General features: G+C 40.6%; 1 protein-coding gene across 1 annotated transcript; it reads right to left on the bottom strand.

The window, feature by feature from the left end:
* Positions 1–9: 9 nt before the first annotated feature.
* frmpd4 (FERM and PDZ domain containing 4) lies at positions 10–26,445 on the bottom strand. The gene is made up of 17 exons (XM_040148655.1): positions 26,405–26,445; positions 19,211–19,327; positions 12,616–12,776; positions 12,237–12,339; positions 10,921–10,966; positions 9,848–9,952; positions 8,644–8,751; positions 8,107–8,238; positions 7,191–7,310; positions 6,816–6,952; positions 6,340–6,466; positions 5,995–6,084; positions 5,709–5,891; positions 5,395–5,527; positions 4,332–5,309; positions 2,576–3,784; positions 10–1,250 (listed from the first exon to the last, which is right to left on the bottom strand). Exons 1-17 carry the CDS (start codon positions 26,443–26,445, stop codon positions 10–12), a joined length of 5,031 nt encoding a protein of 1,676 aa, XP_040004589.1.

The following is a 26,445-nucleotide window of genomic DNA, read 5'->3' as shown; positions in this document are numbered from 1 at the left end:
AACAACAGGTTATTTGTTGAGCAGTGTTTTCAGTGAGTGAGTTAGTGCATTTATAATAGCAGACATGGTGGCAGAGTGATATGTCAATGCATTCACACTTTGGTCACTGGGGGAGCTTCCTGAAGCCGCCTCAGCAGCTTTCAGCAGACACACGTAGTTCATGACAACCTCATCCACCTTGGCTACAACCTCATGCCGCTCCCTCTCGGTGCTCAGGCCTTCCACTAGCGACATGCAGGCTTGTGTTAGGCAGCAGAGTGTGTGGAAGCTGTGCGTCAGAGTGAGCAGTAACTCCTCTGGGCTGCTGTACTCCACGGCCATCTGACTGCAGGCGCTGCTCAGCACTTTGGCCTGCATGAAAAGCAGCTGGGAGAATGTTTCCATGTCAGCCTCGTTGACCTCAGGCCTCTCACCTCTGGACAAGTGACCTACGCTGGAACGCAACACGCTGATCATATCTAAGGCATCCTTCCGAGCAAGTGCAAACCCTGTGTGAAGACTGTAGGTTTTCCCCTTCATTGAATTTACACGAGCTAGCCTTGCTTTAAGGCTCATGTCATTCATAGCAGTGGCCTTATTACTCTGCTCAGCTTTATAGTCTACTTTCTGCTTTGTGTTTTCCTCGCGGCTGAAAGAAACTGAGCGGACACTGAGCACAGCATCCGAGGCCATCTTTCTGCCTTCATCATCACCATCAGTGTTTGTCTTTCTCCTGAGGAAGCAATGACTGAACGGCCCACGGCACCTCCAGGACCCTGCATCCAACCTCTGTGCTGTTGACTCTGGTAGCAACAGGGAGGCCCCTCTTAGCTGCCCTCTACCAGATGAATTAGAGGTGACTGAACCCTGGGACAAGCTCTTGGGCAAGGTTTTGGCAGAGAATATCCTCGGTAATTTTGGGGCATATTGAGACTGGAAATTCTGACAACCATTTTTCCCTGTAAATGTGGCTTTGGTCTTCTCTAACAGTGCTTCTAAGCTCCTAGAACCTGGCATTATGGTGCTCCAGCTCCTCCTCAGCGTCCGAACCCTGCGTGGCTTCCTGAGGCTGCCTGTTGTAGGGTCACATGAAGATCCGCTTGAGGGGGAAGCCAGGGCGTGTGAGTTGGGTTCGGGGCTGGCCTGTGTTAGCTGGCTGGGCTCTGTGCTACTTTGTAATGATGATGGTGACATTGATGTGGTGGTGGTACTGGTCTCATTACAGAGAACTAAAGATGACTCTTCCCCAACCTTCTTCAGCTGTGTGCAAGCTACACTAGGGGTAGTAGGAAAACAAAGAGAACTATTAAGCATCTCCCGGACAGCACATCTTCATCTGAAATAAAATATTTCTATTCATTAGGTGTTATTAGTGCAAATACACAAAAATCTAAAATGATAAAATGTGTCTTTTCTTCAAATTGAATTCATATATTCACACTTCTTAAAAGGAGACATCTTATTTTCTTAAACAGAGAAAGCTACAAAATTTAATGATGATGAGAAGATTGATACCAGTCTCTCTTCTTTCTACTCAGTTATAAAGTTGAGTCAGCAGCCAGTAAGCTTATAAACCACTGAAAACAGCTAACCTGTGTCGGATGATAAAAAAATCTGCCTACCAGCATCTCTAAAGCTCACGAATTAACATGTTGTAATCTAATTTGTTTAATCTGTACAAAAACCGAAGTGTAAAAATTAGAAGTTGTGGTTTTCCAGGGGCTTAAATTTTGGACTATTCCTTGGATGGACGCAGTAACTTCCTGGAGTCTCCGCTGGTTGGTTGTCAATCTCACGGTGAAGACAATACGACCGGAAGTCACTGCACCTGGCCAAATATAGTCCTTCTGCCAGTTTCCAATTTTTATGCTAAGCTAAACTAAGCAGCTGGTGGACCCAGCTACATATTGAATAGACAGATATGAGAGTGGTATCAGTCTTCTCATCTAATTTTTGGCAAGAAAGTGAGTAAGCATATTCCCATGTTGCTTTTCTTATATACCCCTAGCGGCACTTAGGTTTTTTTTTTTTTGCCCTGGGAGATATCTTTCTGCCACCACCTCAATACAATAGAGGTGAATGGGATTTCATATGTGGTGCTCACAGTATTAAACTTTATTTAAATAAAAAAAACATCACCATGCACCTGTTACTCCATATATTCCACAGAAAATTCTGTTTGCACAGGCAATATTCTCTCAGTAGACAGTCATTCCCATAAAAACCTCTCATAGTAAGGTCTGCAGACCATCCAATGTGAAAGACTCCTCACTGTTGGAATTGATAAATGCAGTTATTCACTGCTGTGAGTACAACAAACATAATTCCACTCACCTCTGTTTATTTAAGTGAAGGCGGAAATCTTAGGGAAAGATATCACAGAACCCGGACACATAAATCAAAACTATCCCTATGGCTACATACTAATAGATATATGTGAGAAAATGCATTTTTGCAATTTGTGCAAATTGACCCCTTAAAATATATTCCTGCTCTTATATGCTTGGAATGAGCAACTTTTTTAAAATGTCCCCTGTGTTGCTTTCATCTACTAACAAACATATACAAGAGGGAGCACCCTCCTGTTTAGTTTTACCTGTGGTTTCTTTTATCTTGGGCATCCTGTGACTGCTATCCCGTGTAATTGTGAACCCAGGCTCAGCACTGGTAGCTGCATGGATCTTCCTCAGCAGGGTCGGGTCCATGGGATGGCCAGCCTTCCCCTGGCTTGGAGGCCCGTAAGATTTCTCCTCAGCACTTACATAACTCAGCCCCTTGAGCGAGGACTCTGATAGTACATGCATATTGTCTATGGCACAGAGGGGAGAATCCATCGGAGTGGCACAGCTGCTGCTGCCTGTGCTACAACCGGCATCTATAGAGGAACACTGTGAGCTTTGGAGGGAATGAACGCCCTCACTCTGTATCGATGACATGCGCTTGCTCACATGGTATTCATATAACCGTGTGACGTCTTGCTCCGAGGCTGGAATCTTAATTTGCTGCTGCTCATTATCCTGTGCAGTGGCATCTCCCTCTGCAGGGACGTGCCCTTTGGATGGGGAGCGGAGATGGGCATTTAACTTTTGGTTTCTCTCATCTGAGTCCTGTTTCTCTCCCTTTACTGTCAACCTATCTGCATGGAAAGCCTGTGACTCATTCACACTTTCTGGGAAGAGATTCTCTGCCATTTTGTTTCCGGGCACTGTCTGCTGCAATTTTTGATGCCTGTCTTTAAAGTGAGTTCGCCCCAGATCAAGTTGATTCATGTAATAGGAATCTCTCACAGTGAAAGTGTTATACTTCCCAACAAGATGAGGGGGCTCTTCTTTAGCTGAGTCTTGAGAAGCCATGTGCGATCTATCAGAGGATTCACAGGTATCCCCTTGGATTCTGCTCTCTGCCTCCCTCTGTTTTCCTCTCTGCCTGCTCATTACTGAGCCCATGTGCATCTTAGTGAAGTATTCACTGACTGATTTTATTTCCATTGTCTCTGGCTCCATCTCACCACCATCTGAGTGAAATATCTGGGAGGAGGCGACAGCAGATGATTTTGCCTCCTCCTCCTGATGCTCCTGGGGGTTGTACTGCATAGCTCCTGCTCCACCATCGCTCTGTGCAGTCACCTCTGCCGTTTCCTCATTCATGGTGTGGTATCCTTCTGTCATGGCTACATGCATCCTCAGGTGGTTCTCCGAGTGTCTCTGAGCGCTGGCCAGCTCGGAGCTCTCTGTCATCTCAGAGGAGTTTGTCTCGTTGCCAGAATCTGAGGACTCAGGACTAAATGCTCGTGATATTTCTACACCTGTGTACCACAGAAAGACAAAAGCCTCATTAACAACTCCATCTGAGGCAAATGGAAAATATCATAGATGATGAGGTGAGCCAAACATAATCAATGGTAATGACAATTTAAACTTACTTTAAATTGTAAGTTGAGTACTGAGTACTAGTATTGAGTACTTGGGAATAACACTGACAAAAATAAATATAAATCTCTACATAATAACATTCCACTTAAAATAAAATTTGAGCATCTATAAAATATTGATACAGAACTGTCATTGACTTAAAAGTCAAGTTTCTTTTATATCAGCAACAAACATCTGACATTGTGCAGTATTGAAAAAACAAACAAAATGATCCACAAAACAAGAACAAATCTCGACAAAATGAATGATACTGTAATGAACACAGCTGTCTGTATGCTCAAATGAATGAAGAAATACACACACAAATGGAAACATAGAACAAAATGGGCTTTATTGAAAAAAATCAAAAACAAATTAAAAGTGAATGGCTGGAACATGTGTGCTATTAATGGATGAACGTTACAATAGTGTAAGGAGAACCTGTGCTACTCTCTGACTGTGCTGGACTCTGTTCCTCAGATGCAGCGAGTGCCTCGAGTGCCTGTAACGTGGACACCACTGCATCGTCCAGAGGCTCCCCATGGCCCTCTGCGCCGTTGGTGGGCACTGAGTCTATGAGAGATACTGGGATATCATTGCGGGCCCCCTGGGCCCGAGTCCCGGCCCCCTGCTGCTCCTCCTCATCAGAGCTGTCCCTGAAGCCAGGAGGAGGAGCAGCAATGGCCAGGTTCAGAGAGTGCAGCAGTACATCATTGTCCTCCTCGTCATTACCCTCCGGTGGGGGAGGGAGGGAGGTCAAGTCAATGATGTCATCGCTGGACCCTGAGAGTGACAGTAATGTAGGCTTGTCAATGTCACTCATCACCATGTCCTCCTCACAGCTGATGTCATCCTCATCCTCTGCGTCATCTGTTGTCTCCGCGTAGCAGATATCATGCAGCAGTGGCTCCTCGATGCACTCAGCAGGACCAAAGATTTTGGTGGAGTACTGATACCGATCCCCGTCTTCTATGGCGTCCATCATCTTATAGTCCTCCTCGAGACGCCTGTACATGGGGCTGTGATTGTCTAAAATCTCTGGGCTTTCATCCATCAGTCTCTGGTAGCCAAGATTTTGGGGGTTTACACTGTCTGAGTGGGGATCTCCAAATATGAAGGAGACCTTTGCACTCCTGGTGGAGTCTTGGGATTTGGGCCTTGGGATGTTGAGGTAAGTTTGGGAGCAAGGGATTCTGCAGCACTCTGCTCTCTCTGCCATGTGCATTGAGTGCTGGGGCTGGTGGATCTCAGTTATGTAGACGGGTTGGCCCTCACATCTCCCATGGTCGAGGTATTCACACTCCTGGTTAGAATAATTTTGGCTGCACCTCTGGTTGTTTCTGTCTTCATATCCTTTATGCGGTGTGCTGTATGTACACTCGATGGCCTGATAGTTCTGTTTTATTCTCGATGCATGGCCTGCAAAGAGGAACCAAAAAATTAAACAGGTCTATTTAAAAATAACATCTTCTGATGCGTCATCTTGTGATCATTTTAGACGTACTTGTTTCTATACTGTCTGTATTTTTGGCCACATTGAAGATGGAGCGTCGAGAGTCCACCAGTAATCTGTAGTAGCCAGCAGTCAAACAGGCCAGATTCATTGCATCAACAGACTCCATTAAGAGAGTGATGGGCTGTGAAAAAGGCAGATAAGCAGATGACAATTAGTGCAAAGTAAATGGGAGAGTGGGTCTGTAGAATGAGGTTATAATGACTTCTGAACAGACTTGGTGTTGTTTGGGTAAAAGCACAGAAAATATTCTCAAAGCCAGTAAGCATATGCTTTTGTTTTAAAAGGGCAGTAGATTTGTTAACCTTTACATCCAGGACATGTAGCTCCACTCTAACCCTGTTCTCGTCTTCTGTATACATCTCAATGCGGTTGACGTGACTGAAATCAGCCAGAAGTGCCACCAGGTTTGTTTTAGTGTTAATCACATGACTGATGCCATACTTGGGCCCCACCAACAATGTCACTTCTGTGTGCTTCTCGCCTTGCTGTAAAAAGTAAGAGAGACAACACATACAGTATATCACCTTCTGCATGCACGTGACCTGACTGAATGACCTGAATGTGAGATGGCAAGATGGTTTCACTCACAATTAGTGTAGATTTAAAAACCCGTCCTCCATATAGCCTCAAGTCACTGAGATACTTCAGATAATGGACCTTTGCCTGCAAGGCAGTTAGCTGGAAAGGGAAGGAAACAGGAGGCGTAGGGTGATATATAAGCTGAAATAATTTAAATGAGCTTTTCACAGCAGAAAGTAAGACTCAGCTGAGTAAAAAAAAAAAAGCTGCAATATTGACTGTTCAAGCCACCACCCAGCAACCATGATTTTAAAACTTAACTCTCCCCTAGGTGGTAGTCAAGAGTCTTTTCAGATGTGGTGCAAAGAAAAGAGAGAGAGATGGTGTGAGATACGAGATAGCAATGAAGACTACCTTTTTACCAGGAGGCACCAGGTTCTGGTTGGTTTTGAGGATGTGAGTGAGGGCTTTTTTGATGTTCTTCTCTTTCATGCTAGACAGCACTGCAGGGGGCAGGAACAATGCCAAACCCCACTCCTTCCTGCAGACGCACAATTTATAAAGATTAAAAGCGTCACTCACTCACTATGAAAAACAGAAAGTCACAATTCTTGACCAGTGATCGATTTACTTCACCTAGGGGTGGTGAGCTGATCAACTGACAGGGTACATTCAGAATTATTATCTAACCACCAGGGATGTATCTTCTATCATTGCAGCAAAACAATACCAGTGAGATCATTATTATTTTATTGAATAGCAGCATTCTGGACTAGAAGTATCCTCTACGGCTAGAATAACTAATTAGAAACAACAAAATGGCTCTGTAGATGGGAGAAATTAAGTCGATTCCAGCGAGCATGATGCAGTGTTAAATCCAATTTACTTACTCTATATACTTCAGGGAAACTTTCTGGGACTGCTTGGTGTTGATGGTTAGAATATACATTTGCAGGGCAGCCAGACGGAGGGCCGTGTCGTATTTCAGCTCTGACCCAAATCTCTCCAACACCACATCATTACAGCTCTGGAGGAACCACAGAGCGAGAGAGAGGACAGGAAGAGGTTACACTTCAGTCACTCTTCTTGTCGTGAAATGCAAGACAACACCACACCCACAACAACCATGTGTTTGCTGAGGCCATTATTATAGACTAAAGTATAGACTAGGTCCTAGTTCTGAGGTATTTGCTTATTTACATACTGTGAACATAACAAAAATGACATTTAATTTCACCATAAACTGTTATGCTGCTGATATTCACCTGCACATAGAGATATTCAAATGCTACTGCATCTCTCCTAAGCAGGTCCAGTGGATCCTTTGGGACAAAAGTGATGCGAAAAAAGCACTTCATTTTGTGTGACCCTGGCCGCTGTGTCACCTAGAGTACAAGACGAAAATAATGAGAGTCCCATTAGTCATGACGTGTGTGCGTCTGCAAAATGTCTAATCACAAGTGCTTACACATTTTTCAAAATCGTTATTATCATTAATATTATTTTTTACAGATGAACAGATGAATTTATGTGGAACCCAAAAAGCTACTGTTACAATACAGCAGCTAATGGAGATCTAAATAAACAAAAAAAACAAAAAAAACAAAAAGGGGACAATGCATTACATCCAAAATTCTTTCTGTCCATTAAATATTTAGCTGGAGCCAGACAATGGTTAGCTTAGCTTTAGCATAAAGTATGGAAAAAGGGAGAAACAGCTAACCTGGCTCTTACCAAGGGTAAATAAAACCTACTACTAGCACCTCTAAAGATCAATGATAAACATAATTTGTTTCTTTTGTTTAATCCATACAAAAACCAAAGTGTAAAAACAACAAGTAGTGGTTTTATTGAGGGACTATTTCTTGGTCCAGGAAATAAGTATATGCATTTATCCTATGCTACAAGTTAAGCAAATGTCTCCTTGCTTCACTTGTTTGATTAACAGACAAATAAAAGACATGAACTGATCCTCTCTAACTCTCGGCAAGATAGTGAATAAGCATATTTCCCAAAATATCAAACTATGATAAAAACCCTGCAATTTTCCTCGCAACAGTATGAATAAAAAAAAATACTGTACACTGAAGAGAAGGGTGGTATCCTCCTTATAATGTGCCATCAACTTTATTATTTACTTGCCTCCGTCCTGTTTACTAGCACCTGAGAGAGCTGTCTCACCTGAGTTAGCATCTCCTGCTCATGCAGGAGCATGAGTTTGCTGGCAGATCCCTCGGCTCTTTGCTCCAGCATTAGAGAGAAGTGCTCAATGCTCTTAATGGATAGCTTTTCTTGCAGGGTCAAGATGACGTCCTTTCACATTGACAAAGTCATAGTTAATGCAACATGAGAACTGTGCACATGCAGCAGCCTGTTCATGCTCAGCTCAAAGCCATGACTATTAGTCATTTTGACGACTGAACACACACAAAAACGTGAACAACTGAACATACAATCAGATTTTTAACTGCAATTGAAAAAAAAGGAAGGCAATGTGAATTATTGACCAAGATCTCCCTGCTCCACAGTTAACTTAGGTCAAGCTGCATTTTATTTCAATCATAATTAAGTTCAGATAAGGTTCTGAAGGCCATAGTGAAGAGAGGAGAACTATAATGTACAGTGCAGCTGTGAATAGCATTCAACATTTAAAGTGAACATCCCTTTAGATTATGCAACAGCATTTCATAGTGAAGCAGGAGTCTTTCCAGCACCTACCTTAATGGATGTGTTGCTGTCAAATTTAAATGATTTAGTCTGCCCGTTCTCCAGGTAAACCTTCAGAACATTTGGCATGAAAAGAAGGGAGTTGTCCTTCACCGTTTCCTGAGGATGGAATACGAATCATTTGATCAACAAATCTCGCTTTCTCTTACTGAAAGTTGTTTATATCCTGCAGTTAAAGTGTATCAGTAGGAGTTGAAAATTCTGTAATTAGAAGAACCCTGCAGGGAAAATTATTGCACATTTAAGAATTCAATGTGGAGTGACTCTGAAGATTAAAGGAGAATTACAAAAACAATTAAACAATTTGGAAAATATTCTGTCTTGCGGATATGAGAAGATTGATACCACACTCATATGGACAGTATGAATCTACAGCCAGGAGATGGTTAGCTTAGCTTAGCATAAAGACTGGAAACAGGGGGAAACAGCTAGCCTGGCCCTGTCCAAAACGGACTCAAACCGCTTACATCTAAAGCTCATTAATTAACATGTTATATGATTACAAAACTCCAGGAAGTCACTGCTCCCTGCCAAGAAATAGTACGGAACATAACACCACTTAGACAGAGCTGGCTAGCTGTTTCTCCCTTTTTCAGGTTCATATGCTAAGCCGAGCTAACCATCTCCACTAGCACTGTATGAGAGTAGTATTCATCCTCCTGCCTAACTTCCAGCAAGAGATTTCCCAAAATGTCGAACTAATTCTTTAAACATTTATGTGACCTGTTTTGATTTGTTTTATTTCATTTCATTTCCATTTTGAGCCAACATAGTAGTGAGAGTAATATAGAGTAACATACTGATGCATCCTCCTTAATAATCACCCTCTGGTTTTATGGTCTTCTGAGAGGGTATGACCGCCTGAGAGTCTCCTTACTTTGTAGTTGCTTTTTTAAAAATCTCTTCTCTGTGTGACACATCAAACAAATTGGGGAAGCTCTCTGTGAAAGGGTCCCCCCTGTTTCTGTCAATCATACCCACATACACTCTTTCATCCCAGTAATGGTAGTTGATGAAAAGGGGAAAAAAAGGAGGAGGTGCACCTTTTGCTCATGTGTGTCTTCATTTCAGTTAGTGAATTCTAATATTTTCACTCTACTCTATGCTCTACTTTTAAGTGTTCAAGTCTGCTGCCGTCGCCTCCTGCGCAGAATCTTGATATGTAAAGAATGGATCAGTGTCCAACGTGACTTACTGGAACCTGGCCGTTGATGATGACCTCTTCAGCGAAGCGGACTTTAACAGGATTAGTCTTTAACTTGGCCTTTTTGGCTGCGCTGATGAATGCCGATTTGGGTGACTTTTGGAGGGAAAGAAGAAAAAGAAAAACGGAGCTTTAAAGGAATGTCAGCTCGTTCGGAGATGAGTCATGTATTTTTCAGCTCCACACAATTCAAGGACATTCCCTTCTTGAAACATGACGTCCTCCCATTTCTCCACTCTGTGCTGATGTAATTAAGGTGGCACTTTGTAAGGGCATAAGAGGGAGGACACCCTCACTGCCGTCGTGTCATTGAGCCTGCAAAGAAACACCTGGTAAACACAAATAATTACAGGACGGATTATAAAACCGGCTTGGTCCTCTGAGTTTTGTGGAATATTACCGTGTTTTCCATCATTCAAGTTTAGCCACTTGTTAAGTGACTCATCATGCTTAGAGTCTGAAGCCCTGACACCAAACAAAACGAATAATTGAAATGAAAAATGAATGGACGTATTTAGACATTAGATTTTCACATTTTAGGAAATGTTGCATGATATAAAACACTATACTTACTGTCACAGTGTATAGAGAATCATCAGATTTCATCATAAGTTTCTTGCCACACTGTATACTCTATGATGTTTTCTGTGAGCACACGCTGATGCTTTGGTCTATTTTTGGAGGGAATTCAGGCATAATTCCATTTCCACCGAATTATTATCTGAACTGTAAACAAAGGCCGAATATATGCTCCTGGTGCTGTGTGTTCACCACCACCTGGTGCTCCATAACCCTAGTAAATGTTGATGCTGCAGGTTCATCTGAGGTTTTGCGAGGATCTGACGCTACAACATGAGAAGACTTGGAAAGACTGCAGCAATTGGACTCCCTTTGAGTTAGCGGGGCTCTAACACTCAGCTAAGGCATTACTGATACAGAGCCAGCACAAACATATGGCTTGATTAATGACTTGCTTTCATAGAGTCAACAAAATAATCAGCTGCAAACACACAAACAGCCTAATGAAATGTACTCGATTTTATTCATAGAGGATGGAGACTTACTGGGTACGGCTGAACAACGGTCAACAGTATGGACTCCTTGCAGCTCCTGCAGGAAAGAAAAAATATTTTTGATGAAAGATTCATTTTCAATGAAAATTAATTGAAAATAAATATAAATATATATAAATATATAATATGAGTGAACAAAATACTGTGATTAAAGGAAATCAAATCAGGAAATATTGCAGTTCTCCTGGAACCAGTTATTGTTATTTTTGAGACATCGTGGTGGACAGCAGCAGGAGGAACATTGTGTCCTACGGATGCTCCAGGTAGCCGTGTCTTGCCTCCATAGTGGAGAGGGTTTACTTCAGAGAAAGAGCTCATTCAGCTACAAAGGAGCTGTGAAAAATACAGCTAAATCACAGTGAATGGAGCAGGTGGCTACAATAATGTACTGTATCTATTCAATTGAAATATTTGGTTTTATGGTACTCCAAAATCAAAATCCATCCCTTGACTTGTGCTTTTCAACCACCTTTTTGTGGAGTTGTTTGGAGTGCTTCTTTGTTTTAACGGTGTAGGTGGTTTTGACACATACTGACTCACCAAAAGTTGGACCCTCAAGATCCAGGTCTATTTATACTACAAACAACTGAAAGCCTTTGACTACACACGGGTGATCTCTGTTTAACTAAATCCAATTGACTGCACCAGTGATGAATCAGGTGTGGCCTATTAAAGGAAATGGATACTTATGCAAACAAGTGTTTTTCAATTTGGATCATTTTGTAGCGACCTGTCTTTACTTTGACATTAAAGGGTCTTTTTGTTTCTGTTGATCGGTGTCAAAAAGCCACACTAAATCTACTTTGATTCAGTTTTGATGTACTGGCTTTTCACACCCCTTTTTTTTTTTTTTTTCACAAAAGCAACTAGCAACAAATCTAGCGACTTTCTGGACGAGTGCGAGGTCTGGCTTCACCTCCACAGGCACACCTCTCTATGCCACTAATTCAATTGACTGCACGGCAGCTGGCACAGATACGAATGAGCTTCTATTATTCTCTCTGAGGGATCACTTTACAGGTAAATATAGCCGAAATCACAGCACAGCCATTGTCTTTAACTCATGTATATGGTGGTTTTGTCAGACGATGTCGCAGTTATAAAATCAGCATTTTAGTAGTGCAGAGCAGCTGCTTGGAAATGGCTTGGAAGTGAGTGCTGGTTAACCTGTAGTCATAATGGGCGACATTTCAGACACTATTTCACATTTGCTCCGTTGTCTGACAACAGAAACAGAAAACCATGTAAATGAGAACAGCAGGTTTAACGGCAGGCAGATGCCATCTCACCTTAGTGTGTTGTCATACCTGACAAGGTCAATAACCCTCTCCCTGGGTGCTGAACTGACTGGCTCATCATTAATCATGATGATCTCGTCCCCTGGAATTAGCTTGCCTTCTGATGGACCCCCTGCCAACACACACCAAACACAGTGCACAGTCATACCAATTTTCTTGATTTTCTTGGTTTCCTGTCTTGTGGCTCGAGGCTCTAATGAATGCTTACTCATTCAGGGTTGTTAAAAATCAATGAATCATAGACGTACACTACAGCCTGAGTGGGTTTCCTCTTTCCTTTTCTGTTACATTTTAGGAGGATCTCTTCTCCTTCGGGGAATGCATTGATAATAGCCAGGGATCGAGTCACTGCTGTATTAGAGCTCCCTGTAAAGCTGGGTCATTTTACCTGGTGTGACTGAGCGAACCACCACAGGTTTCTCACTGCCTGCCACGAAGCCAAAGCCAAGCACTGGGTCTCGTCTCATCTCCACCTTCCGGGGCGCTGGTGGCACAAACTTGTCTCCGTCCAGACGAATCTCCTCCAGGGAGCTGCTCTGGGAGACGTGGCTGTGGGAACGATTAAAAGATGTTTCCTGTTTTTGTATCACGTCTGGTTGCTTTTGTTACATTGTAAAGCACTGGTTTTGTATATGGAGCTGTGAAACCACTGTTGGTGTTAGAGTGGAAAAAGAAATGTCAAATCTTACACTTTCAGAAATTTCAATGTTATAAGAATTTTAAAATGAAAATATAGGGCATATTCTATGGCTTTGTTAATGTTTATTTTATGGCTTTTTTAAATGTTTTATTGGAAGGTATTCAGTCATTACAGCACACCATCACAATTAAGTTGTATAGATACTGTAGATAGATGGATAGATAGATAGATAGATTCTCTTCTTTAGCTTCTCCATTATGAGGATTTGCTGCTTTGCTGTGCTGTTACATTATTGTAAATTGAATATTTTACTGTGTTGGACTGTTGGTCAGACAAATCAAGCCATTCAAGACGTTAACCTAGGCTCTGGGAACTCAAAATGTGATTGCCAAACTAATACAGCTACTAAAAAGAATCATCTTCGAGAAACAATGACGACTGGGACAATAGGACAGCAATAAATGTAATGATTTAGATGTACAAAAATGGTTGTTTTCCTTTGAAATCCTCAAAATGTTTAAATACAGTATGCCAGAATCTGAAAATAAGGAACTAGTTCAATGCTGCAAAAATAGATCATGTGGGCGATGATAATCAAGTTCCTATGTTTGTATTCACACATTGCAGATATCCACTGCGTGTTTCACCCAAGAAGCAGTAACAGTTTTCTGTAGTACTCAGACTGTAATGTGTTACACAATAGGCTTTTGCCTTGCCACACTAATAAAGATGCAGGACAGGTCTAATGTGGAGTATCATACTGTTGAAATCTCCTGACTCTCTGAGTTAGAGATTGGCCATCAATAGCTGGCTGCAAAACAAGACTCCCAAGTTTAAACCTTATTTGACCCTTTACTTCAGTTACCCTGATCAATGCATTTTTCTTTGTCTTGAGCTCAGAAGACTTGAACAAACTGTATGCAGCTTCCAAATCTTCTGAGATCAGAGTTTTTACAGTGTTCCTCCTCTTTCCCTGTCTGCAAAAGCAGCAGCAGCTCCATATGGTGCCAACAATGTTGGTTAATTAAAGCTGTGGGCAGACTGTGCAATTCACAGTTATTCTTGACACATGTGCTATTCCCCACTAAATACTAACAATTAATCTTTCATGACACAAAGACACAGTTAGATCTGTCAATCGTAACACTATGAAAAAAAAGCAACAACGAGGGCAACATGATATTCAAAGCTACGTGATTGTCAATTGATATTTAGGAGGAGGATTAAACAGTTCTTTCCCAGAGATGCAACCCTGAAAAAAAACTTGAAAAATGTGATGTTATTAGAAAGTGCAAGCAGCTACCAAATAGATAACATAAGGTGGAAAGAATGTTTATATGTGTTTTTCAACCATTATTATTTTAGTGGTAATATCAGGCCTGAACTAGAAGTGAAGCCAATCTCTGTGATGCACTCACATTCACATTTACTTTAAAAAGTAAAAGACAAAGTAAGAGAAATATTACAACCAGTCTGTAAACACAAACTCTTTTAGCCTAATCTAGTAAAATGGGGCCTGCAGTGTTTAGAGTAGGGTTTAGAGGTCTACATCATGTAACCACAGTGAGGAACAGACTTTGCTTAGTCAAAGTCCTTATTAAGTCTCTGGATGAATCCCACCTAAATCTCATTCTACAATTTATGTTAAGCAGTACCAAGATGCTCTAAATGAACCATATGGTGTACTCTTTTAGTTCCAGATACAGTCCAAGGCACATTTCTGTACAAGCTGAACAATTTTGGTCAGGTCAGATGTAAAAGGAGCTACAATAGTCTATAGAAGATAAAACAACATTTTGAAAGCCTTAAAACTACGACAACATTTTGCATCAATACAATTGCTTTGTATTACCAGGACAATGTTCTTATCTCTGCTCCCACTCCCCTTGTTTTGCTCTGTGTGCTTTTTCTTTTAATGGTAATGGTACACAAATGCCTCAAAAGTAATGTGCTACTGATTCAATTGAAACACTAATATGTGCTAATATGATGCGTACTGCCTGAGTATTATGCAGAGGCTATAATACATGCATTTGCAATTAAGATACTATCCTAGTTGTTTCAATTAAAATTACATAGCCCCAAGTCTTCCATTGGTGAGCATGGTAACACATCTGCATTATGGTGTAATCAAAAGACAGAGAACGTCTTCTCTCTTTCCTGTAGTGGAGTGCAGTGTTTGATATACAGCATATACATACAGTAACCTTTTGTTCAGAACCAAATGCTGAAAACAATTGAACAAACAGAACAAAAAAAAACAAACAGAATGCCCTTACCTGATGCACTCAGTCAACAAATATTTGTACTTCTGCAAATATGTAACGCAAAACATTCGTGTTACTGCACCAGTATTGTAAAGACGGCCTTTAAGATGGCTACCGGGAAGCTAAAAGCAAAAAGCACTCATCTTGTAGCTGTATTCTCTCAGATGTTTTTCGTTCACAGAATCTACAGTGCCACAAATGTGGGACATTTGGCCCAATAACCTACTGTATCATCACAACAACAACAATTTAAGAATTGACAAAACAGCAAAAGATAATTGTGCCAAGGGATATGAAAGACAAAACAAAAAGGGGCATTCTTTCCAGGCCTTTCAACCAGTACTATTTTGCACATCAGTCTCAAAAGTAACTGATAATTAATCAAATTAATTAAATGATTAAATTATTACCACACAGGGGTGTGGTACACTTGTATGGACAGGCAGACACACAAACACTGGCAATGGTATGTGCAAAGTAACAAGACTAAAGAGGTGGAGCTAATTAAAAATAATGACCTGTATTATTCTCCCTGTGCAACATTTACCTGAGGTTATCCAGAGAGAAGCACTCACTGCATCATCAAACAGGAAAATGAAGGAAATGTGTCTCCTTTACTGTCAAATTAGTTAGTGTTTACTTTCCTTAGGTGACCTATTAACAAATTTCATTGCGCAAAAAAACAATCATCCTAAATTAAAAATTTGTTACTATATATATATCTGTCATAAAAGCTGCAGGTGTTATCTTTCATTTAATTCAGCCTATCATATAGTAACATACAGTCGATTGTAGCTACTTAACGGTGACTTTACGATAATTTTCTTGCATAATATCAGGATAATATTATCGGGACTGTAAGCGTGCATGTGTCCTGTCCATGGGCTCTCCAGATAATGAGAGATTGTAGGCAAAATATTCATAACATACCAACATCAAGATCCCTTCCACCCAGTCAGTGTGGGACAGCGCAAACAGGAGGCCTGTATATCAAATGGATTTTTTAATTGGTGCAATGACCAAATTAAAAACTATGGTTTATTTTGGTTGATGAATCACCCAGACTGTTTTACAATTGTATGAGTTTAAATGTGGTTATGATTAACTGTTTAATAATATAATTACTTTCTGTTTCTAATTATAATTATTCTCTATCTAATATATAATAATTCCAGTGATACACCCAAGGTTCCATAAAAAAGAATCAAACATTATCTTTTGTTTTCTTCCCCAATTTATTTAAAAATGATATGGTTTATTCTAATGCCTCTTGTCGTGATGCATTTTGTCTTGAAATTAAAACAAGGAATCTGTTTCATGCTGATTAAAAATATTTTGACAGTCATTATACGACCAGTCATACATATCGCTGCATACTGTAAATACTTTAAATTTCTGGGGGTCCTTCTAAGACACATTCAGTTTGGATTTGTGTGTCAGTTGTGTCTTTCAAAAAACAAACTCAACAGATTGTGCGCAAATCCAAACCATATGGACCTGTGCATTCAGGAAGAGTGCTGTCTTCTCCCCTGCATGGCCACCTGCTAAACATGGCTAGATTCCCATTATGCAGACAGCAGTGCATCTAATGGTCCCTAATAATACCCATTAGCTGCTAGTGTAGCTCCATAAGGCTCTGTCACAAACTACACTGTGTGCTATACAGTTAACAAGATGAACAAAAATAAACAGCAAGAAATGCTGGCCTGACTGTCACTGTATTTTGGAAAAAGTGCGGTAAGCTCATTATCAAAGGCAATATCCTGTTACTCTTGTTCTGAAAGCCCGCTTTGACGCGGTTCACAACTTGTTGGTGCTGAGCAGTGGTGCTGGGATGTTCGAGTGTTTTGTTCCCTCGGTACATACCGAGTATCGACCTCTACATGTATTGAGTATTTTCGAGTTTTCCGGTACTGAGTGTTGCCCACCTTCCAGGCCACAAGAATGCAGGGCACAGTAACATGTTATGTCGGCATCAAATAGAAATTAGACAATATGGTTCATTATCCTCCCAAAGTATTAGGCAGCATGTTACATAAAACTGATAAGTTGAAATCAAGAAGTGTTTTAACTGAACTGTGCTATGTGTGCTTTTTTTTACAGTAAACAAACACAACTCTACCAACTCATACATATATATATATATATATATATATATATATATATATGTATATATATATATATATATATATATATATATATATATGTATGTATGTATGTACATACATAAAAAGGAGCCGAGTCGAGTGTACGGGGTTGTAGTACCAAACGATATCAGCAGCGAGTGCATACAGCTACAGTAAGCCCCAAGGGGAAAACGTGTCAGTCAGTCACTACCTGCACTGCTTAAGGCTAAACTTTGTCGCACAGTACTCGAGTGACTTTTTAAACCTATTTAGGGTTGTAATGCTTTCATTTACATGGCTGGCAGTTTGTCTTGTAACATAAAAAAGGCGAGGAGGCAGGAGAAGGCGAAAGCCATTGTCAGTGTTGGACTTGGAGTGCGGGCATATGGCTATTTCCTGGTGCCAGTATGTGTCGAAATCGCAAACATACTGGAAGAAAATACTCGGCCGTTCATTTGGGGTCAGCACTAGTGCTGAGGGAGTTATATTTGTCCTGCCTGGAACACAACCTTTTATTTTTTTTAATTATATAATCACAGGCAGTTTTTATTGGCATATTTTTTGCTGTGACACTACTCCCTTTGAGGCAACTGGATCTTGTGAATTTCCTAATTCTACCAAATGGAAATCTAGCTTTATCTTTTAAATGTGGTAAATGCTTTGATAAAGTCAATTTAAGTAAGTCTTAAGAATTTGTTGATTTAACTTATTTAACAAGAAGTATATATTAAATATAGTCTTTTTCAGATATTATTGATCCACTCTCTCACAGACTCCTCCGGTATATTGTTATTGCAGTCCCTAAACTACAATACGTCTGTTAAATACCCTGTGTCAGAATGTAAATATTAAATGGCTACTGCTTTATTCATGTGCTCCTGTCACGCAGACTAGACATGTGTTTCATTGAGAAATACAACAAGTTAGCATTAGGACTCTGGAGCTTTAACAAACTCAGTTGGCCACTGATAGTCACAGAAACAGACATTTGATTATTAATGAGCCTTTCTCAAATTTAGAAAGCTAAAACTAGAGCCAGAACAGCCTCCATGATCTGCATCATCCAGACACGCTCTGCATCCAGCACTTTCACTGCTCCTTACTTCTTATATAACTCCTCTGACATCACGCTTCTCATGTTGTAACCCATGTGTGACAAGTGCTCACCTTCTATTCCGTATACCATGCAGATATACAGATTTTTTTTCATATTTGCGACGTGCATCTAGCACGCAGAGACTACACGTTCGATTCCTTTACAATAAATATCAATGAGAAGAAGTAACAATCTAGTGAACTGATGAGAGCAGCAAACATTTAGCAAGCCTGAATCTAGTATGCACAGTGGTTCATAAATGCAACAATATTTTTAGATCTAGTATGGATGCATATTGCATATCTCGGGTGTGAAAAAACAGAGGAAAGCCCAGCATCCCCAACAGAACAGATGGAACAAGCAAACACTCACTTGTTAAATTGGGACACGTGCTCACAAACATATAAAGAACCAGCAGAGAGTTCCTTTTTACCTGCCTGTGCAGATACCCAGAAGTGCCAATTATGAAGGATCAATTACGCTGATAACACTGACCCAGCATCCTCTGAGGAACGTGCAGCCTCACAGATCAAAACACGTCCCTGCACAGGTGAATTTCTTCATCGGCAGCAGCATCCACACATACATACTCACACTCCCAAAGCCCTCTTCTGCATTTGGAAGACTGCATGAGGAGTATCGTGGGTGTGTGGGAGTGTGAGAGAGAGCGAGAGTAGGCAGGGGCAGAGTGTGCGCAGCAGTGGGGGGAACAGAGAATCTGTATTCTGAATGCACAGATGGAGACAGTGTGGAGGCAGTGACGTGGCTGGAATAATCACAGGTTGGCAAAGCATCTGAAACATCTGGGACAGAGAAAGCTCTCCCCTCAGTTTCTTTAAACACAGGGCGCTTACTTGATGTAGCAGTCACGCCCCTCTCTATTGGTACCCATGTCCCATCCATTGGGGGGTCCCTGCGAAGCACTCCAGGTCCCTGACGGGGGCGGCCAGCCAGAGGATTTGGTCCTGTGGCTGCAGAGGAAGAAAATGAAGAGAAGTAAAGCATAGATCAACTTTAAATCATAATTTGTGGCTTCATACAAATATATATATGCATAACACCACCTGCAGTATCCAGCTCTGAGGTGATTTTAAAAAATCAATTAATCCAGCTGCAGAAGGATTTCAAAATAATATTCATCATAGAGCTGTTCAAATCATAATAGAAATAAATAAGAACTGTGGGCTGATATGGAATGTTTCAACCCAATGGTAAGAGAAAGTCGGATTCCAGTGTGATGAACAATGTCCCATAGCCACAGTTCACTCAGTGAATACAAATCAAATTAATTACGTAAGCTAGACACACAGGCGGAGTTGTCATGCCTCACTCTTGTGCTTTGAGAGGCATGAAATCAGTTTTATTTCTAGATGTCAGCACATTCTTTATAAAAAAAGCCCAGAGGAATTCTCTTATAAAGTAGTTATTTGATTTGCTAAATGCCATGACGGTTCTGTAAAGTTTATCAGAAAATGCAACAGGCTTAACCACCATCCACACGAGAATTTATTGTATCTTATTGTATGAAAGAAAGTGCCTATCTCAATCTCAATTTTAGCTGATTTTCTGATTTTACCGACAACACACGACCATGTCCTTGTGATACAAGTTGGCAGAGTGCAGGTATTCAGGAGTTCCAACTGTAATTGGTTAAAATGTTTTCATCTGTCTTTTTGTCCGCACTCCCCACCCTTCCTTGTTTTCCCTTTATCTCTGTCTTTGTGTCTGAACACTGGTGATGCTATGAAAGCGGTGGCGCAAAGTTATGTCACTTCAAAGGCTCGTCTGCCTTGTTATGGGGCTCCTCGCATTCATTATTCAAAGCCCCTCTTTCTTTGCCTCTAAATGTTTTCCCAGTTACTGTAGTGCGGATAATAAATTGTGTGCAGTGTGCTTGCAACTGTATGAGAGTGTGTGTTAGTGTGCCCATGAGCATGTCTGTCTGTATGGGCACACGTGCCCATTTCATGAGATATGAATAAAATATTGCCAGCTCATCAGCAAAATATATAAGCTGAGTGAAGGATTACACAATACTGTAAAGCTATTTAGTGCAAAGAGTAAGCCAGTCAGCAACAAAATAATGCAACCTAAACTAAAGAACAGGTCTGAAGTCACCTAAACTAACCAACAAAACACACCTAAGTGCTACCGGGTGTATTAAATCATAATTAATTCATAGAAGAACAAGTAGTGTAGCTGAAAATGGTGTTCTTCTTTTGTGCACTGAATTTTTAATTTTGGTCTCTGAACACAGGAAGCAATCTGATTTCCTTCCCTATACAGTGTTGTGTTTGGGGGATATTAGTGTTTCCACATGGATATGGATTTATCTGACCTGCAGTACATTAGCTGGGAGCAGTTCTCGATGGTGTATATTTAGAGCACATTTCCTGCAGCTCAAATGATGTGTGTGGACACAACTGGATACTGACACTTTTGGAGCCATGTTCACCTCATTGATGAGTCCTACTTGTGCCCTCCATTTCAGCTTCACGGAGTAAGCTAACAGCCATGTTAACGCGAGCGGTGTTTGATGTTGCAGATTTTTACACATTTTAGTCAACAGATGCATTTATATTTTTCATTGATTAAACCTTAAGCACTGATCAGTTTGACATTTCCCTGAAGGCCTACAACATAATAAAGCATTTCGTACTTACAGTTTCAGATGCTGCGCTTTCAAAATATGTTTCTGAACCAAAAAACTGTTCCACAAAAACCATTTTCTGTCTCTCAGCCACAATGTTTCTGTATTAAAGTCACAGTCATAGATACTGTGATCTTTGATTTCTTCTGTCTGTAGGCGGGAGGTGCATTATGGCACTGAGTCGCAGCACTCCAGCTTAACAGAGAGGCTGCAAAGTTTCACCCACTGGTGGACAGTGAAACTGATCTTCCTCAGCTAGCATAAATAAATGATGCCTGCACAGTCACATCAGACTAAGTAATCGAGCGCCAAGTGGGCAATCCATGCTGCACAATTCATGAACAGGTTACCCAAGAGTCAGAGCAAGGGCAATTAGAACAAGAGACTGGAAGCAAACATAGGTTCCCAAGGGATTTCTCTCAGGACAAATTGTGCTAAAACTACAAAATGCGTGATGACTCTTTTCGTATTTTGAAAAAGTACCTTTTATTTTTATTTAACTTTGTGAAGAGTTAATTATGTGATTATGTAATGATGTGTAAAAGGTCATCTTTAAAAGGCATTTACAACAAAAGGAAAAGCAAAAAGGCCTCATAGCTCATAAAACTAACAATAGTATCAATATACAGTAGTACAATAGCACTAAGCGTTTGTTACCGCATCAGCCAACATCAGGGTTTTTTAATCTAAATTTGAAGATGACAACACAGGTTTCTTCATTTTGTGCATGAATCTTGATATCTTTATTTGGATGAACAGTGGCAATAGTCTGTCATCCAAATTTATCACTAACTATAATCTGAAGATATTAGTTTAATTTTACTGTCTGAGACATGGGGAAAAGATCACTTTTCAGTCCTCCATAAAAATTGCATGAGCAATGTGATCCTTGCTTTATCACAGTAGTTCACTTTGCCTTTCATCTCTCTGAATACAAGCAAGTTGCAAAGAAGCATCTTGGTGTCTCATGAAGGCTGAAGTCCTGTTAACTATCCATTATAGACAAGCCACAGCTAAGAAGGGCACATTCCAACACAGACACTCAAGTTAGTTTTAATAATTTACATCGATAATCTCCTTGAGGGTTGGCTATATGAAACCATGCTCTGGTGCCAAATGCCTGCCATTACGCATATTGAGAATTGAAGAAGTGAATTTTTTTTGTCTCTGAGAAGTGTTTGCATCAACAATTCCTATTTGCACTTGGTGTAGAAATTTTACTGACATTTATGTGCTGATTGCCAGAGGACCAAACTCTGCCTTTCCTTATTAGTTCTTACGACTTTCCCAGCATGCACTGGGGGGGATACAGGGGCGTATCCCCACATCCAGAGAGCATTATTAATCTCAATTTGCTTTACATAAGACATCATGAATGAAACATCACATTACTGTAGCTAGTTTGCAGTGTATGATTGAATATATGGATCCAGTCTCATAGGATCTACTGTATTAACAAGCTATTCTCTTATATTTAAGCACTATTCAACACAGTTTCTGCTGCATGAACACACACACAGACATACACGTCCATGCAATCACACTGTTACAAGTACGTTTACTGGTAGTTTAAGAGAAATTTAAAGCTAAAATAATCAAAAGCTTTATGGATTTCTTGGATCCATTGCATGCTGTGGATCTGAAAACAGTGATACTCTTTGTCCCTGTCCACCGTCTACATCATTGCCAATCACTGGATATATAAAAATAAAAGGTATTTTTTCACTTTCCTTGTGTGACAGGGAGTGAAGTGTTTCAAGTATGACTTGAGATACACAGGGAAGAGGCCTCAGCGCTACTTCCTCAGTGCTCTTGAATTAAACGGAGACATTTATGCAGAGATGGACCACTAATATGATTCTGTTTGGATACGAAATCTGTGGAGAGACAGCAGATGAGATGACCATCTCCTGGGAGAAGGCCGGGGGGTGGAGCCGAGAAGTAGCACAGACAGAGAGGAACCTCTGTGATTAAAGGTCTCATTCCCCTGCTCCTCTTTTAGACTGCCTCCATCCTGTTGAGGACAGACACACACTGCCTTTTGTTCAAGAAAACATCTGCCCCCTGCTTGACTTCTCTAACCATCGCCTTGGCTTTAATCCTGTGGTCAGCATGGCAGAACAATACAACATACAATATAGTTCAATACAGTGTAGGTAACTAGAATTTGCCCATATAGTGGCATTTTGCAGTGATATTGAATTTTCCTACAAAATAACACTCACTTCAGAATAAGAGCCCCCCCCCCCCCCAATTATTCTAACTGAATATTGTATTTCTGTGTTTGTCTTTGGAAGCACTGGTATTGTTGCCATGGGCAACCACACTCCTGAGCAGCTCTCTGGTGCCTCTATATAGAAAGGTTTTTGGTTAATCTCCTCTGGGTGGGAATAAAATAGCATCTGGGAAACAGCCCACCCACTATGATCCTCCTGCTATTTTACGGTGAATAAGTGAGTCCCACTGTCTTTAGTTTACCTGTTAAGCAGAAAAACACCATTATCTTACAAGAGAGCTACTGCTCGAAAGCTGGATGTATCGTCTGCTGCAACACTTACAACACAGAGATATAGCAGACAACAAAACAGAAACTTAAAGTGTATGACTGCATACTCACACAATACGTTTATCATATGACTACATGTACACTGATCAGCCAAAACATTAAAACCAATGACTGGCTTTAATATTGTGGTTTATCGGTGTGAAACATCCCTTATTCCCTTGATGATTTTATTTCCAGCTGTAAAAATAGAGATGCAAAACTAGCGAAAGATGTTTGTGTTTTCATTATTATTTCATCATTACACTGCATTTTCCCCTGGGCTCCTTTGCTGCACTCTGTGTAAAACATTAACCAAATATAGTGATGAACTTACCCTGTGGGCAATGAACTAGACTTGGATTCTCCTGCACCCTCATTGTGCTACTCACTGCTTTTATGCTAAAAGCTCTAAAGGACAGAACAAAATAAATGGTTGCCTGAGACCTCATCCACCAGCCAGCTGGCTCCCATTTCTGACCCTGAGCCATTTCTGATCTACTCTTCCCTGAGAGCTGCTGATTTGAACGGCTAAGTATGACAGATCTTTTGGTCTTTGTGTACTCTGATGAACATTAAGGGTAATCAATTTGTGTCCAGACCAGTGATTTCCTGTGCAAAAAGTTTCCAGTCAAAACATTTTGAACAATGGTTAACATAATGGATTTTTTTGAAAACACACAGCTAGGAATGAACGAAGCCAGCAGGCCGCAGCAGCAGTCCAACATAATTTGATGTCACTGTTCTTCTGTATTATTCATTCTGAAAAAAAATCTCACCGGCACCATCCGGAAGAACATGGCCACTCACACATTTAAAGAACATGTCGATCCTTTATATAAGGCTGACTCCAAACAGCGGTGGCAACATACATTACAATATCAAATAATCTAGACCTTTTTTAAAGCAATACAAGGTTTTTCAGTAGTCACCTACACATATAAACATTTTAGCAACCCTACTGAGTCAGGCAATCACTGTGATTGAGTGATAATTGACACTTTCTACATAAATACGTGATGTCCACGCTCATTATCCCCACAGTGCTGTAGCCAACAAACCCTTTATATCACCCACAGGATGTATGAAAAGTGTAACAGCATTCGCAGTAAAGTTCTACATAGAAAGCTTGAAACAGAGCAGCTTAAACAACTTTGGTCAAATGGCTCAAACTTGCTTTTTTAGATATAAGAAGACATGGAGGGTGAGAGTTGGTTATCTTTCAATAAAGGAACATCAAACGTGAAAATCTTCGCTAGATTTCAACTCAACAAAGAATGAAGAAAATCAAAGCAAGCGCATGCTTTTATTTCTGTCGGCAGACGCATCTGGGGGCGTTGCGAGGCAGGAGGAAGAGACGATCGGGGGAAATGTTCCCTTTCTTGTAGATCTCTAAATACATACAGTGGGTTTTTTCTGTAAAATGTTCTATCAACTTTAGCAAAACAGCATCCTGCTGACTTTAATGCATGCTGGCAGCTGAGAGGGAGAAAACAAAAAAATGCCACTGTAGCAGTGGTAACTCATAATCAGGGATAGCATTGTGTGGCATTATTAACAGTGACAGGATGCAGTGACGTTGGTGGTCCACTGAGAGCTGCATCATAAATGCTGCCATTGAGGGATACTAACTGGAAAACAACGGTCCTATCATCTGATGGAAAATCCCTGCTACCTGCCTGCTTCCCCAGAGGAATGTCATAAAAAGGAGCTGTGATTTGCATAAGGCAGAAAACAACTGAATACTGAGGTGCAATATCATGTTTCAGTGCTACTAAGGCTACAGTAAATTGCCATAATCTTGTAGTCCACACTGACTGGGCATTCTTTTGACAAATACAGTATCTGATTTAATATTTCCTATTTATTATCGTCTGTTCCCAACACCAGTGGTCTGTAGTGTTCCTAATGGAGCCAGATCCCCTAGGAGGATTACTGTCCACCGGGGCAGATCAACTCAATCTAGCAAACCCATGGGTGCATAAGGTGAGGTGTCTGCCCTGGCAATGCATGCATTCCTCAGGATTATTACTTTAACATATACTACACATTTCATATACTTCCCATTACTTCTTGTGAAAAACAAACAAACAAACTGTATTTTGAGTTCTCTCACACTAAATTTTTACCAGTTGAAGAACATAAGTATAAAAATGAAAACTGCAACGTGGAGTTTTTTTCCCCTCTATTTTATAGTTGTTGTTTTTTTTTAAATTGTGAAACAGCAAGGTTTCAACTGTTCTCTACATCAGCTGTAAGTGTTATTCCTCGTGTTCTGGCACTAGATATGTGAACTTGACCATTCATATTAAAGGTCCACTCATATGTTTTGAGTTCAACGACCAATGACAGATCCTACTCAGTCATTTATGTAAGGAGGATGTTTTTACATGATACTACTAAAATCTGATGTCTGAAAATGACTTACGACCCATGGCCCTTTAACTGATGTGATTTAAAATCTGAAATCTGCAGGTGATTTCCGTAGTGTTTTAATATATGTGGGTTTTGTGTCATTACAAAACACTTAAAGCAACAAACCATAACCACTATTGGCAGTACAAGAAATTTATAAACTTACTGTAGATACAGAGTTTAGATACATGAACCGCATCAGCCTCTGAATCCATCCCCACCTCTGTCTACCTCACTTGCTCATTCATTTCACATCATACATGACTGCACAACTTGCTCTCTTGAGCAATCAATAGCTCAGCATTTTTAATTACACTCTTCCATGTTACTCCTGTGTCACTCTCTGAATCATGCCTCTGAACATACAAAACACCATGTTCTAGAGAATGAACAGGCACATCCACAGACAGGCAAATACACAGCAGCATCCGTCGGACTCACCCTGACAGCTTTGGCATCTTCACAAAGCTGAACACATCCAT

Source organism: Xiphias gladius, chromosome 16 (assembly GCF_016859285.1).
Source record: "Xiphias gladius isolate SHS-SW01 ecotype Sanya breed wild chromosome 16, ASM1685928v1, whole genome shotgun sequence".
Classification (NCBI taxonomy): Eukaryota; Metazoa; Chordata; class Actinopteri; order Istiophoriformes; family Xiphiidae; genus Xiphias; species Xiphias gladius.
This window is presented reverse-complemented; position numbering and strand designations above follow the sequence as displayed.